This window comes from Elephas maximus, chromosome 22 (genome assembly GCF_024166365.1).
Source record: "Elephas maximus indicus isolate mEleMax1 chromosome 22, mEleMax1 primary haplotype, whole genome shotgun sequence".
Taxonomy (NCBI): Eukaryota; Metazoa; Chordata; class Mammalia; order Proboscidea; family Elephantidae; genus Elephas; species Elephas maximus.
Window position 1 is genome coordinate 22,984,707 of NC_064840.1, and position 16,314 is coordinate 23,001,020.

At 42.4% G+C, this 16,314-nt stretch overlaps 1 protein-coding gene across 1 annotated transcript in view; it reads right to left on the reverse strand.

Moving 5' to 3' along the window:
- Positions 1-2,676: 2,676 nt before the first annotated feature.
- Positions 2,677-16,314, reverse strand: part of SNRPD3 (small nuclear ribonucleoprotein D3 polypeptide) — a 28,205-nt gene continuing 14,567 nt past the window's right edge. Inside the window, exons 3-4 of the mRNA XM_049865420.1 lie at positions 14,188-14,380; positions 2,677-2,906 (exon numbers count right to left, since the gene is read on the reverse strand). Coding sequence (XP_049721377.1) covers positions 2,845-2,906; positions 14,188-14,380 — 255 coding nt within the window. The 3' untranslated portion in view covers positions 2,677-2,844. The remainder of the gene's footprint in view (positions 2,907-14,187; positions 14,381-16,314) is intronic.

Consider the following 16,314-nt stretch of genomic DNA (forward strand, 5'->3'; position numbering starts at 1 on the left):
GGTGGAATTATAACAACCTTACAAAGGTCGCATCCTGATCCAACGTAAAGGAAGTTTCCTTGGGGTGTGGCCTGCACTACTTTCATCTTACAAGAGATAAAGGAAAGGAAAGAGAAGTGAGCAGAGTTGGTGACCTCATACCACCAAGAATGCAGCGCTGGGACAGAGCATGTCCTTTGGACCCAGGGTTCCAGAGCAGAGAAGCTCCTCATCTAGGTGAAGATGGATGACAAGGACCTTCCTCCAGGGCTGACAGATAACGCCCTCCCCTGAAGCTGACGCCCTGGAATTGGACTTCTAGCCTACCAGACTGTGAGAAAATAAACTTGTCTGTTAAAGCCATCCACTTGTAGTATTTGCTACAGCAGCACTAGACGACAAAGACACCAGTTTAAAAATTTCCAAAATTTGACAATGAATATTTAATTGGAAACAAAACTGTAAATGGGAGTATTTTTAAGGTGTACTCCAGGATCTAGGCAGGGTCACAGCTAGCTCTTACCATGCCAGTGGGTGTCCCTGCATGGCCATTTTTATAGTAGCGTAGTGATTACAAGACAAAGCTTGTTAAAAAACCACTACTTGAGCTCAGGTTAACTGATGTGTTGGACTTTCTCCCTCTCTTCCATTATTTGAGCAATTGGTTCAACAAGCAATGTTCTAAGGTCCAGTTACCTCTTGATGGTTTATGCTGTAGATCATTCTAGACTGAATTCCTGCATAATCTCTTCTCAGACTTTGACTTCTTGAGGCTGCTTTTCCAACTTCCGTGGCTTCGTCACTTAAGGAACTTTGCATACCCTGTCCTCTCTAGTTACCTTTGCTACATTAAAATCCATGGACGTGCCAGTCAACGTGAGATAAACTGACCACAATCTGCTTCCCCACTCACCAGAAAACCCTCCTTGTGTAGCCGGGCCATGAGCTACAAGTGCTGGTCACTAGGATCCTGAGTTCCTTTTTAAAACAAATTTTAATTGTGATAAAAATATATATTAACGAAAAAGTTGCCAGTTTAACATTTTTTAAGCGTGTAATTCAGTGGCATTAATTACACTCACCATGTTGTACAACCATTACTATCCATTTTCAAAAGCTTTTCACTACCCAAACAAAAGCTCAGTATCCCTTAAGCAATAATGCCCATCCCCCTTGCCTCAGCCCACAGTTAACCAGTAACAAACTTTGGTCTCTATGTATTTGCCTATTCATTTCATGTAAGTGGGATCATGTAACAGTTGTCTGTTTGTGTCTTCCATATCATAGCATGTATCAGAATTTATCTTTATGGCTGAATAATATTCATATATGAATATATATGAAAATAATTTTATTTATCCATTATCTGTTTAGGGACACTGGGGCTGTTTCCACCTTTTGGCTATTGTAAATAGTGCTGCAAAGAACACTGCTGAACGTATTATCTGTTTGAGTCCCTGTTTTCAAGTCTTTGAGTGTGTATCTAGGAACGGTATTATGGGGTCTTGTAATTCTATTTTTAACTTTTTGAGAAATTGCCAAACTGTTTTAGACAGTGGCTTCACCATTTCACATTCCTACCAGTAATGCACAAATAATTCCAATTTCTCCACATCTTTGCCAAATACTTATTTTGTATTTTTCTGATAATAGCCATCCTAATGGATATGACCAGCATTTGTCAGTTTGTCACACTGTGGTAGCCTGCGTGTTGCTGTGATGCTGGAAGCTCTGTCACCAGTATTTAAAATACCACCAGGGTTATCCATAGTCAACAGGTTTCACTGGAGCTTCAAGACTAAGACAGACTAGGAAGAAAGGCCTGATGATCTATTTCCAAAAATTAGTCAGTGAAAACCTTATGGATCACAACAGAATTTGTCCAGAATAGTGCTAGAAGATGAACTTCCTAGTTTGGAAGGCCCTACACTATCGCTCCAACAACAGACTCAAACATATCAACAATCATGAAGATGGTGTAGGGCCAGGCAACTTTCCATGAGTCTGAACTGACTCGACTGCAACTAACAATGGTGGGTGTGAACTAGTATCTAGCTGGTTTTGATTTCCATTTCTCTAATGACATTGAGCACCTTTTCATGTTCTTATTGGCTATTTGTTTATCTTTTTCGGAGAAATGTCTGCCCAAGTCCTTTGTCCATTTGTAAACTGGGTTGTCTTTTTCTTTTGAATTGTAGAAATTTTTTATATATTCTGGACATTAAAAACTTAACCCAAATATTTTTTCCATTCTGTAGGTTGTCTCTTCACTTTCTTGATAAGGTCCTTAGATGCACCTTTGACTTACTTTTTGATATTAGATTTCTTTGGCAAATGCTGAACCTCGAGGATTTCCAGACTACAAAGGTCAGAGCACTGGACTTTTTCAAGGCCGGGACCACCCATGCTGTGCTGTTAAAGCTGAGTTTATGATATTTCTTCACTGAACAAAGCATCACATTAAGTGCCTGTGTCTAAAAGACAAAGAAGATCCAGTGCGTGTGTTCTAGGAGTTTTTCCGAGGTGAATTTTTCTGGGGTTTAACCAGCAACTGGCCTGGAACAACAGCTTAACTCTTATCAATAACTGTGCTACTCCAAAGGAATGGCATTCTCTGGGACATCCCCCAGGGTGTCAAAATGTGACCTGCTGCCAAAGCAAGCAGGAACACCAGACTCCAAAATGAACATACAGTCCTTACTTTCTCAAAAACAAAAACGCGTTATTTATTTAGTTTAATATTTCCCCAGACCTAATGAAAAGATGTCAAAAGCAAACCTACGACATATAGATAAGCACCCCGTCGCCCATACCCACCTAACCAAAAACAAAAAATAAGGGCAAAGTTCTGTTCAACAGATAAAATTATCTTCGCTTCTGGAAAATGTTTCCACGTCCCATTCCACGTCCTCTTCCTCTCGCAGCCACTGGAAGGGGAGGAGATAACAGCACAGGTTAGGGCAGCTACTGCATGCTCGTGTCCAGAGTCCTAGTCCATCAGAGCTGGAAGGAACGTGAAAAGCCACCTGTCCAATACCACCCCTGCCCTACTGCATTCACAGGGGGAGAGACCCAGAAGCGGTTGGGGACTGGCGCCTGGGCATCCCAGGTGGAGACAGCACTGGCCTGTTGCCTTCTAATCCAGCACTGCTCTCTCCGAAAGGCTGGGGATAGCCAATGAAACATTACAGATGTATTTAATTCCCTTTTTAAAATTCTGAAACAAGTATGGTTAAATGTTAACATCTGCTAAATTGTGGAGAGGAATTTTCTTATTCTTTGAGCTTTTCTGCATGTGTGAAATGTTTCATAACAGCAATTAAACAAAAACCACTCCCCATTCAAAGGGCAAGACTGCAGTTTTTCTCTATGACTCAAGGGTAAGGAAGGGGACAGGTGGCTCTGAAGGACAAGTGGAAATTTCTGATGATTACTAATTGGAATATCACTTTTCTTACAGAGCCTGGAGCCATCCAGAAGAGGGAGGAAAGTCACACGAGAACCCACCACACGTTCGCGGGACCATAACACAGGGTTGGGAGACCCAGACAGCTCAGGCAGAAGACAGTAGGCCTGGGCATACTCAATGCCGAGGCCCCTTCTAGTGCACTGCTGGTGGGTCTCACCTGCTGCACAGTGACAAGGAGAACCCTGCTCACAGGAAGCAAAAAGGGCTGCAGTTGTAGCAAGGAAGCCAGCCAGCATTCCTGAAAATCACTCCTGCCCCAGGACAAAAGGTCCGGAACTCCTGGTTCTTTCTCCCCACGACCGCCTCCTGCCTAGGAAGGGCTGGACGTGTCTGGTGGTTTTCTTCATTGTGATTTAGGTTAAAGTTTACAGAGCAAATTAATTTCTCATTCAAAAATTTATACACAAATTATTTCATGGCTTTGGTTGCAATCTCACTTTGGGTCAGCACTCTCCCAACTTTCCCTTTCCACCCCTGGTTCTATTACTCCAAGTTTTCTTTTTCCTTCCTGCCTGTTTGTTTTATAAGCCTGCCTGATCTTTGGCTGAAAGGTGAACTTTGGGAGTGGCTTCAATCCTGAGTTAGAAGGGTGTCTGAGGGCCATAATCTCAGGCGTTCCACCAGTCTCTGTCAGACCAGTAAGCCTGGTCTTTGTGTAAATCTGATTATTTCTTCTACATTTTTCTCCTACTCTGTCCAGGACCTTCTCTTGTAATCCCAGTCAGAGCAGTCAGTAGTGGTGGCTGGGAACCACCTAGCTCTTCTGGTCTTGGGGTCATAAAGGGTGTGGTTCATGAGGTCTGTTAGTCCTCGGACTAATTGCTCTCTTGGGTCTTCAGTTTCCCTCTCCTTTGCTCCAGACTTCTACATTAAGAGATTGATAATTGTATCTTAGATGGCCACTTGGAAGTTTTAAGACCCTATACGCTATTCAAGAAAGTAGGAATGTAGAACATTGACTTTAAGAACTATGTTGTGTGCCAGATGATGTAGAAGTCCCCCGAGTCTATGGTCCTTTGCCTTTGAGCCAGGGAACTTCATCCCATGAGGTGTATAGTTACATCTAAGAAGTTTCCCAAACTGTGCCACTTGTATGCTCTATTGTCTATATTAATCTATGAGAAGCACCTAGAGCCATGTATTTAGAAATTTCCACCACTGAACCTGTATATGCTGGTGGGTGTGTTCCCTTACCCCTTCCCTCACCTTTTGGCCTATCTACCCCACTGCCCCACTGCCGACGAGTCGATTCCGACTCATAGCGACCTCAATTCATAGATTACTGTTTGTTGATTCCATTGTTGCAGGACTGTCTAGGCTATTTGTCCTTTATTCCTGCGTTCCTCTCAGTGTCCTCTCTTGCATTGCTCGTGTTGTGCTGATTTCTCCCATATTGTGCATTACCTTTCCCTTCACCATCTGCTACCTCTTTGGTAATTTCCCCACCCCCCAATCCCTGGTCACCATCAAAGAGTCTTTTTCTTCCTGAGCGTAAACCTTTGTTGTTACTTTATAAAAACGGTCTAATATTTGTCTTTTTGTGACTGACTTATTTCACTCAGCATAATGCCCTCCAGGTTCATCCATGCTGTGAGATGTTTCATGGATTCGTCAATATTCTTTTTTTTTTTTAATGTAATATATAAGAAATAAGTTTATTAAAAAAATCCATAGGTGAGCAAAGCGTTAAAAATAAACAAGGATAGGACAAGTGACAAACAGTGCGGTGCTGAGACATCTTGGAGCCAGAGGCAAAACAATCAGTAATATCGATCCTGACTTCATCGGATGATCTGGTATTCTGTTCATCGCAGATTTTGGCATTACCTTTGATTTTTTTTTTTTTTTAATAATTTTTATTGTGCTTTAAGTGTAAGTTTGCAAATCAAGTCAGTCTCTCACACAAAAACTCATATACTCCTTGCTACATACTGCCAATTACTCTCCCCCTAATGAGACAGCCTGCTCTCTCCCTCCGCTTTCTCCGTTCGTGACCATTTTGCCAGCTTCTAACCCCCTCCACCCTCTCATCTCCCCGCCAGGCAGGAGATGCCAACATAGTCTCAAGTGCCCACCTGATCCAAGAAGCTCACTCCTCACCAGCATCCCTCTCCAACCCATTGTCCAGTCCAATCCATGTCTGAAGTGTTGGGTTCGGGAATGGTTCCTGTCCTGGGGCAACAGAAGGTCTGGGGGCCATGACCACCAGGGTCCATCTAGCCTCAGCCAGACCATTAAGCCTGGTCTTATGAGAATTTGGGGTCTGCATCCCACTGCTCTCCTGCTCCCTCAGGGGTTCTCTGTTGTGTTCCCTGTCAGGGCAGTCATCGGTTGTAGCTGGGCACCATCCAGTTCTTCTCAGGATGATGTGGCCCTTTCTGTCTCTTGGGCTTGTAATTGCCTTGTGTCCTTGGTGTTCTTCATTCTCCTTTGATCCAGGCAGGTTGAGACCAATCGATGCATCTTAGATGGCTGCTTGCTAGTGTTTAAGACCCCAGATGCCACTCTTCAAAGTGGGGTGCAGAATGTTCTTTTTTTTTATAATAATTTTTATTGAGCTTTAAGTGAACGTTTACAAATCAAGTCAGTCTGTCACATATAAGCTTATATACACCTTACTCCCACTTACTCTCCCCCTAATGAGTCAGCCCTTCCAGTCTCTCCTTTCATGACAATTTTGCCAGCTTCTAGCCCTCTCTACCCTCCTATCTCCCCTCCAGACAGGAGATGCCAACACAGTCTCAAGTGTCCACCCGATACAAGTAGCTCACTCTTCATCAGCATCTCTCTCCGACCCATTGTCCAGTCCCTTCCATGTCCGACGAGTTGTCTTCGGGAACGGTTCCTGTCCTGGGCCAACAGAAGGTTTGGGGACCATGACCGCCGGGATTCCTCTAGTCTCAGTCAGACCATTAAGTCTGGTCTTTTTATGAGAATTTGGGGTCTGCATCCCACTGTTCTCCTGCTCCCTCAGGAGTTCTCTGTTGTGCTCCCTGTCAGGGCAGTCATCAGTTGTGGCCGGGCACCATCTAGTTCTTCTGGCGATTCGTCAATATTCTTAATCATTGTATAGTACTCTATTGTGTGTATGTACCTGTTTGTTAATCCATTCCTCTGTGGATGGATACTTAGGTTGCTTACACCTTTTTGTTATTGTGAACAATGCTGCAATGAACGTGGGTATGCATATGTCTATTTGTATCCCAGCTATTATTTCTTTAGAGTATATGCCCAGGAGTGGGATTGCTGGATCATGTGGTATTTCTATTTCTAGCTTTTTGAGGAAGTGCCGTACCATTTTCTATAGTGGCTGTGCCATTTTACATTCCCTTCCCACCAGCATTTTACATTGCCAACATTTGCTATTTTCTTTGATTAGTGCCAGTAATGTCGGGGTGAGATGGTATCTCATTGTAGTTTTGATTTGCATCTCTCTTATCGCTAATGATGTAATGAGCATTTCTTCATGTTTGTTAGCACTCTAAAAGTCTTCTTTGGTAAAGTGTCTGTTCATATCCTTTGCCTGTTTTTAATTGGCATAGCCAAACATTTTCTCCCAATCTGTAGGTTCTCTTTTTACTCTTTTGGAGAAGTCTTTTGTTGAGCATAGGTGTTTAATCTTTAGGAGGTACCATTTATCTAGTTCATTTTCGTCTGTGTGTGCTTTTTTAGTTATATTTGGTAATCTATTTATGCCATCTATTGGGGTCCTAGAGTTGCCCCTGATTTTCCCTCCATGATCTTTATGGTTTTAGGTTTTATATTTAGGCCTTTGATCCATTTTTCTACAGATATCCAATTTTGCCAGTACCATTCGTTGAAGAAACTGTCTCTTCCCTATTCAATAACCTTTGGTCCTTTGTCAAGTAACAGCTGTCCACAGGTGGGTAGGTTTACATCTGGGTTCTCAATTCTGTTCCACTGGTCTACGTGTTTGTTGTTGTACCAGTACCAGGCTGTTTTGACTACTGTGGCTGTACAGAAGGTTCTGAGATCAGGCAGTGTGAGGCATCCTACTTTGTTCTTTTTAAAGAAGGTTTTATTTTTATTTGGGGCCTCTTTCCCTTCCATATAAAGTTAGTGATTAGTTTTTCCATCTTGGTGAGGAATACTGTTGGGATTTGGATCAGGATTGCATTACATCTATATATTGCTTTGGGTACTATTGAGATTTTCACAATGTTAAGTCTTCCTATCCAAGAACATGGTATGTTTTTCCATTCATGCAGGTCTCTTTTGGTTTTTTGCAGTAGTTTTTTGTAGTTTTCTTGGTATACATCTTTTACACCCCTGGTTATATTTATTTCCAAGTATTTTATCTTTTGGGGGGCTACTGAAAATGGTATTTGTCTTAGTCATCTAGTGCTGCTATAACAGAAATACCATAAGTGGATGGCTTTAACAAAGAGAAGTTTATTCTCTCACAGTCCAGTAAGCTAGATGTCTGAATGCAGGGCGCCGGCCCCAGGGCAAGGCTTTCTCTGTCGGCTCTGGAGGAAGGTCCTTGTCATCAGTCTTTCCTTGGTCTGGGAGCATCTCAGTGCAGGAACCTCAGGTCCAAAGGATGTGCTCTGCTCCCGGCACTGTTTTCTTGGTGCTATGATGTTCCACACTTTCTGCTAGCTTCCATCTTTTTTTTTTTTTCCTTCATCTCTTGAGAGATAAAAGGTGATGCAGGTCTCAGCCCAGGGAAACTCCCTTTACACTGGATGAAGGATGTGACCTGGGTAAGGGCAGTGTTATAATCCCACCCGAATCCTTTTTAACATAAAATTACAACCACAAAATGGAAGACAACCACACAATGCTGGAAATCATGGCCCAGCCAAATTGATACACACATTTTTGGGGGGACATAATTCAATCTATGACAGTGTTGTTTTCCTGATTTCCTTTTCACAGTTCTCTTTGTTGATGCAGAGAAACCCAACTGCTTTTTGGATGTTAATCTTGTATCCTGCCATTTTGCTGGATACTTCTATTAGTTCCAACAGTTTTCTTTGGAGTTCTTAGGATTCTCTATGTATAGAATCATATCATCTGTAAACAGGGATAGTTTTACATACCAATGTGGATGCCTCTTATTTCCTCTTCTTGTCCCATGGCTCTCGCTAGGACTTAGAATACAATGTTGATTAAGAGCCTCCTTGTCTGGTTTCTGTTCTCAGGGGAATGCTTTCAGATTCTCTCTGCTGAGGATAATGTTGGCTATTGGTTTTGCATAAATTCCCTTAAAATGTTGAGGAATTGCCCTTCTATTGCTATATTTGCTGAGAGCTTTTATCAGGAATGGGTGTTGGCCTTTACTGAATGCCTTTTCTACATCTATTGATATGATCATGTGATCGTGTCCTTTGTTTTGTTTATGTGGTGGATTACGTTGAGTGATTTTCTAATGTTGAACCAACGCTGTATGCCTGGTATGAATTCCACTTGATTATGATGCATTATCTTTTTGATATACTGTTGTATTCTATTTGCTAGGATTTTGTATCTGTATTCACCACGGCTACTGGTCTGTAGTTTTCTTTTCTAGTGTTGTCCTTGCTTGGCTTGGAGCCCTGGTGGCGTGGTGGTTAAGAACTTGGCTGCTAACCAAAAAGCTGGCAGTTCAAATCCACCAGTCGCTCCTTGGAATCCTTGTGTGGCAGTCTACTCTGGTTGCTATGAGTTGGAATCGACTCAACAGCAGTGTTTTTTTTTTTTTTTTTTTTGCTTGGCTGTGGTATTAGGGTTATGCTGGCTTCACAGGATGTGTTTGGGAGTATTCCTTCCTCTTCTATGTTCTGGAATAATTTGAGTAGAACTGGTGCCAACTCTTCTCTGAATGTTTGGTAGAATTCTCCAGTGAAGCCGTCTGGACCACAGTTTTTTTTTCATTGAGAGTTTCACGACCCCTTCAATTTCTTCTTTTGTTATGCGTCTGTTCGAATTTTCCATACCAGTTTGTGTTAGTTTAGGTAGGTGGTGTGTTTCTAGAAATTTGTTCATTTCCTCTCCGTTTTCAAATTTGTTGGAGTACAATTTTTTGCAATATTCTGTTATGATCTTTTTTATCTCAGTTGGGTCTGTTGTAATGTCACCCACCTTATTTCTTATTCAGGTTATTTGCATCTTGTTTTTCTTTTGTCAGTTTGGCCGGTGATTTTTCAATTTTATTAAATCCTTTCAAAAATCAACTTTTAGTCTTGTTGATTCTTTGTTTTTCTGTTCTATCTGTTTCTGCTCTAATTTTCATTTCTTCTGGTGACTGTGGGCTTCTTTTGCTGCTCTATAAATGTTCGGGTTGTGCTGTTCATGTTTTTTGTCCTTTCTTTTTTCATGTGTTCATTTACTGCTATAAACTCACCACTGAACAATGCTTTTGCTGTGTCCCAAAGGTTTTGGTACGTTGTGTTTTTGTTCTCATCTAATTCTAGGATTTTTTTTTTTTAATAATTTTATTGTGCTTTAAGTGAAAGTTTACAAATAAAGTCAGTCTCTCACACAAAAACTTATATACACCTTGCTTCAAACTCCCAGTTGCTCTCCCCATGATGAGACAGCCCGCTCCCTCCCTCCATTCTCTTTTCGTGTCCATTTCACCAGCTTCTAACCCCCTCCACCCTCTCATCTCCCCTCCAGGCAGGAGATGCCAACATAGTCTCAAGCGTCCACCTGATCCAAGAAGCTCAATCCTCACCAGCATCCCTCTCCAACCCATTGTCCAGTCCAATCCAGGTCTGAAGAGTTGGATTTGGGAATGGTTCCTGTACCGGGCCGACAGAAGGTCTGGGGGCCGTGACCCACCGCGGTCCTTCTAGTCTCAGACCATTAAGTCTGGTCTTTTTATGAGAATTTGGGGTCTGCATCCCACTGCTCTCCTGCTCCCTCAGGGGTTCTCTGTTGTGTTCCCTGTCAGGGCAGTCATTGGTTGTAGCCAGGCACCATCTAGTTTTTCTGGTCTCAGGCTGATATAGTCTCTGGTTTATATGGCCCTTTCTGACTCTTGGGCTTGTAATTAGCTTGTGTCCTTGGTGTTCTTCATCTTCCTTTGGTCCAGGTGGGTTGAGACCAACTGATGCATCTTAGATGAGTGCTTCCTAGCGTTTAAGACCCCAGACGCCACTCTCCAAAGTGGGATGCAGAATGTTTTCTTAATAGACTCTATTATGCCAATTGACTTAGATGTCCCCTGAAACCATGGTCCCTAAGCTCCTGCCCCTGCTTCGCTTACCTTCGAAGCATTCAGTTTATTCAGGAAACTTCTTTGCTTTTGGTTTAGTCCAGCTGTGCTGACCTCGCCTGTATTGTGTGTTGTCTTTCCTGTCACTTAAAGTAGCTCTTATCTACCACCTAACTAGTGTGATTCTAGGAATTTTTGAATTTCATCTTTGACTTCTTCAATCACCCAGCAGATTTTAAGCAGGGTATTATTTAGTTTCCATTTATTAGGTTTTTTTCTTTCCTCTTCCTGTTACTGATTTCTGCATTTATAGTACTGTGGTCAGACAAGATGCTTTGTATTATCTCAATGCCTCTGAATTTACTGAGGCTTGCTTTGTGGCCTCAAATGTGGTCTATTCTGGGGAATGATCTGTGAGCACTGGAGAAGAAATGTACACTTTGCTGCTGTTGGGTGATGAGCTCTGTACCTTTACGAGGTCAAGGTGGTTGATTTGGTGTTTAGATGTTCTGTGTCTTCACTGAGTTTCTTTCTGGTTGTTCTGTTCTTCACCGGAAGTGGTGTGTTAAAGTATCCTAAGATTACTGTGGAAGTGTCTATTTCTCTTTTCAGTGCCATTAGAGTTTGTTTTATTTATCTTGGAGCTCTATCAGGCACGTATATACTTACTATGGTTATGTCCTCTTGTTGGATTAATTCTTTAATCATTATATAATTCTTTCCTTGTCTTTTGCAGTGGATTTTGCTTTAAAAACCCACTTTATTGGAGATTAATATTGCCACTCCTGCTCTATTTAGGTTATTGTTTGCTTGATGTATGTTTTTCCATCCTTCAAGTTTTAGTTTATTTGTATCATTGTGCCAAAGGTCAGTCTGTTGCAGACAGTTTGCAGACAGCATTATTGATAGGTCGTGTTTTTTGTCCACTCTGCTACTCTGCTTCTTTACTGGTGCATTTAGACCATTTACATTCAGTGTGATTACTGATAGGTATGAGTTCATTGCTGTCATTTTATTATGTTTTTTTTTCGTGGTGTTGACAGTTTCCTCACTCCACTTAATTTTCTGTGTTTTTTCTTTTTTTAAGTTGCGGCTTGTCTTTTTATTTGCTTCATCGTTTTTTTGTTTTGTGTGTGCTGAATCCCTGATTTTCTTATTTTATATTTTGATGAATAGGTTTATTTACTCTTTGTGGTTACCCTGAAATTTACCTTTATCTTCCTAAGTTTAAAGCAGTAATTTATTTGATACTGCCTTGACTTCCTCTCCGTATGGAAGTTCTAAAACTATACCCTTTATTTCCCCTTAATGTTTTGAAGTGGTCGTCAGTTACAGATTAACGTCTCTGGTTCCCCATCTTCCATCGTTTAGCTTTATTTTTTTCGAGTTCTTTACTTGGGTTGCTATCTGCCTGATATTGTCATGTGCTTTCATCTCAAGTTGTTGTCTGGTATATTATTAGTTTTCTGTCTGGTGTCCCACATAACTCTTAGGCTTTTTTCATTTTTTTTTTTTTTTGATTGTTCTTCGAACAGACTAGGGTCAAGGGACTGGTCTGTTCTGCTGATCCTGTCTTCAATTGTTTCAGTTCTACTCCTATGACTTTCCATTAAGTTGAAAAGTTCTGCAATTTTATTGTTAAGCTTCTGGATTTCTAGTTGCTGCTTCTGTATTGTTTGCAATTATCTATTTTGTTACTTTGTTCTTATATTTGTTTTCCTGAATTCTTTTTAGTGTTTAGTCTGTGCTTTCCTTGGTTTTATTTGTTCTCCATAATTTAGTCTGTGTATTTCTTGATTCCTTTGAGGACCCTATATATATATAGGCCTTTTGAATTCCTTATCAGGAAGCTCCATTACCTTTTCTTCCTCAGGGAGGATTTCTGATTCTTTACTATGGTCATTTGCTTGGGCCATCTTGCCCTGCTTTAGGTGGTTTGCTATCGTCTGTTGTCTCTGGGACATCAAGGGGGTTATTGTATTTGTTTTTCTTTTGTGATTTCTGGCAGGTGTGGTTGGAGTGGTGCTCTGGTTGCCGGACTGGCCGTGCTGGAGCCCCCCCACCTGTCTTTGGGCAGGTAGGTGTGGGATCTTGGGTCTCTGTTTACTGATCTTGTGGGGCAGCTGAAGGTGGTGGGATGGTTTGGCTTTGGCCTCAGTCTGTCTTCAGTTTGGTGGCTCAGGCACAGGGAATGATGCTCTCTGTGCAGGTGGAGTGGCCAATGTGCTAGGTGAATACAGGCATGTTTATCGCCTCTTGCTGGTTGCGGGGGGGTGGGGGTGGGGGTGGGGTGTAAGTGGTAAAGGAAGTGCAGTAGAGAGATGCTCACACCCTTCCTCCTGGACAGGGGAAGGGAGAAAGGAATGGCAAGCAGATGTTCACTCAGTCTCGCTGCACCTGCCCTGAGGTCCAGGGCTACTGCTCCTGCTCCTGAGTATCTCCAGTCTTATATCTGGTATCCTCCCTGTCTCCACTTCCTTCCTGATGTGTCTATACAGGTTCTCTGTCCCTCTTAGGAAAGTCATGGAGCTGTCTTGCTGTTTTCTTCACCCAAGCCTGCCGCTGGCTTTGTCCTAGCCACGGCAGACCTGGATGGCTGGCGAACTCCACTTTTGCGTGTTACCCCTCTTTTGCTGCTTTCCTTATTCCTTCCAATCAGTCCTTAGACTTTCTTTTTTAAGTTCAAGTTCCTGGATCGTCATCTGCTTCTGTTTCACTTGGTTTTTCAGGTCTTTGGTGCAGAGGGACGTTATGGTGGGTGTGACTAGGATGTCATCTTGGCTCGGCCCCCTCTGGTTGGTTTTCTTGGAGGGCATTTTAAAGCATTGCTCTATTGCATCTTTAATCTAGAAAACTATCTCATATAAAATATGTAGAGAGCTAACAGTACTGATGGAGAACCCAGTACTTCCCTGAACTGCAATCTTTTTGTAACACTTAGACAGTTTCTAATGACTACGCTTGTTTTCACATCAAATCAACAGGGCAGATCTTCCCTTCGGGCCAAATATAAAACCTCTGACTGGGCTGACCCAGAAGAAAGGCCAGGCTAAACCACTGGGAAAGGCTTAAGTCCCACTACTGGAATGTTCTAAAGGAAGGACTTAATTTCAAATATAATAAGCTTTCAAAATAGATGTCCGGCACCCTTGAATGGGTAAAAGTAGCTCAAAGCTGTTTATTTCGGATCTGAAAATGACCCCCAACATCAGCATTTCTTCAAGCACATGCTGTGGGGTACCAGTGCATGTGCCCCACCGCCCTGGGCCAGGATGCGCCAGAGCCAGCTCCGCACATTTTGTGTGTCTGCTCCGCATACCTGATGAGAGTAAAATTCCCCAGCCTCTGGGGGGCCAGGCCTTCTGGAATGAAGGGCCTCCTGGAGATGGATTAGAGGAGACTAACTCTTGACAGAGTTCCCCACCTTCTTTCTACGGAGCCCCTGTAACCGGGAGAAGTCAGCTTCCTGCCCTGGAGGTTCCCCCAAGGGCGGGTAGTGGGCGTGCAGATGGCAGAAACCAAGTCCACTCACACTCCCAGGCAGCAAAAGGGCCTATGCCTGAGGAACACCTACCTTGGGCCTTCAGGATAGCAGCCTTCCCCCGGCCAGCCCCGGAACCTTGGTTTTTATTCTTCATGCTCTTTAACATGGGTGCATTTTTCAGCATATCAGGCAAAATCAGGAAGCGGATCTTGCTGCCACGGATGTACACCTGCTCCAGCTGTGCCACTCGGCCATCTCTGTAGGTAACTGTGATGTTGGACATCTGGAAGGAAACCACTGGCTCGTCAGCAAGGGCCTATGGCACCAGGGAGGATAGAGCATGCAAAGAGGGAGGCCTGGACTGACCAGGGCGTCCAGGAATACAGAACCTGGCATTGGGAGCCAGAGGGCCAGGTAAGCTGCGGGAGCAACACAACAAATGTGCTGCTCACAGGGTGTGTACTGTGTGCACCAGGGACTGCACAAAGCACTTCACACATGTGATCCTCACAACCCTCCTAGGACAGAGCTTACCTTCCCATTTTTACAGATAAAAAACAATGGAACTTGTCAAAAGCCAAATAGCCAGAATATCAGGGACTTCAGAGTTGAACCCTGTGAGCCAGGTGCCACAGCCCTAGCTCTCATCCACGTTGCAATACTATCTCCACACACCAGATTTTCTAAAGCATGCTAAGTGCTCTCACGTGGTGAGGAACCCTAACTGGGTCATGTACTTAGCTATTCTCTATTCTCCTGCCTGAGTTCAGACTGGAAACCCTGGTGGAATATGGTTAAGTGCTACCGCTGCTAAGAGGTCAGCAGTTCAAATGTGCCAGGCGCTCCTTGGAAACTCTGTGGGGCGGTTCTACTGTCCTATAGGATCGCTATGAGTCGGAATCGACTCGACGGCAGTGAGTCTGGTTTTTTGGTTTTGAGGTCAGACTGCCGCTATGTGGCTTTTATGAGATTTGAACCCAAGTTTAGCTGACCCTAAACCATTACTTTTAACCACTACATCAGACTGCCACTTACTTCCTGGAACTGCTGAAGATCAAATTAAATAAGACAACCAGTCGCTACCGAATCGACTCCAACTCATGGCACCCCCAAGTGTGTCAGAGTAGAACTGTACTCCACAGGGTTTTCAAGAGCTGATTTTTCAGAAGTAGGTTGCCAGACTTTTCGAGGAGCCGCTGGGTGGACTTGAACCCCCAACCTTCTGCTTAGCAGCCAAGCAACTAACCGTTCATACCACCCAGGGACTCCATAACATTTTTAACATACCCTAATTTGTTTAGCTATAATTTATTTTAACTTTTTAAATAAACATGTTGGTTGTTTTTAGGTTTTTGCTATTTTAAAAAAAAAAGTACTGCATATGTACCGCTGTATATAAACCTTTGTCCACAATTTTGAATGGGTTCCTAGGAGTAGAATTATTGCACAAAAAGGGCATGAACTCTTCTAAGAACACTGACATACTATTGAATGTGTTTCTAGAAAGGATGTACCAATTTACACTACCACGAGTAGTGTAGCAGGAAGTCTCTGCAGCATTATTAATTTTATTTTTGCCCGCTTACTAGTTTAAAAATTCTCAGTTCTATAATTTGCATATTTTATTATTAACAAGGCCATTATTTTTTCATTTTAAATGTCCTCTTGTATGTTTTTTCTTCTGTGAATTAGCAGTTTTGTGACTTGTCTACTTTTAGTTGGGTAACATTCTTTACTTACAAAAACCTATATATTTAATACAACACCCTTCTACCATAAAAAACGTCACAGGATGTCCTAAAATGTTTAAATATGACCACAGCTAGACAGGGAGAACACTTCTAGCGTTTACTATGAATCTAAGAAGGAACCTCTGAGAACCCTTCACCTGGATTCTTAATAAAATCAACTGCTACAAAAATCATCCAGAAGTTACATACGTACAGTTTAACCTGTAAAATAAAAATTATATGCTTATTCCTACTCATTATGCCTCATCTTAGAAGTCCTTTCATAATTCCTAATATTTCATCAATTTTTTCCTTCTTTCCTAAGTTTTTTTTTCTTCATATTTTGAAGTAAAATCCCTTACTTCTCTCTGTCATGGATTGAATTGTGTACCCCCCAAAATGTGTGTCAACTTGGTTAGGCCATGATTTCCAGTATGGTGTGGTTGTCCTCCACTTTGTGATTGCAATTTTATGTTAAAAGGATTAG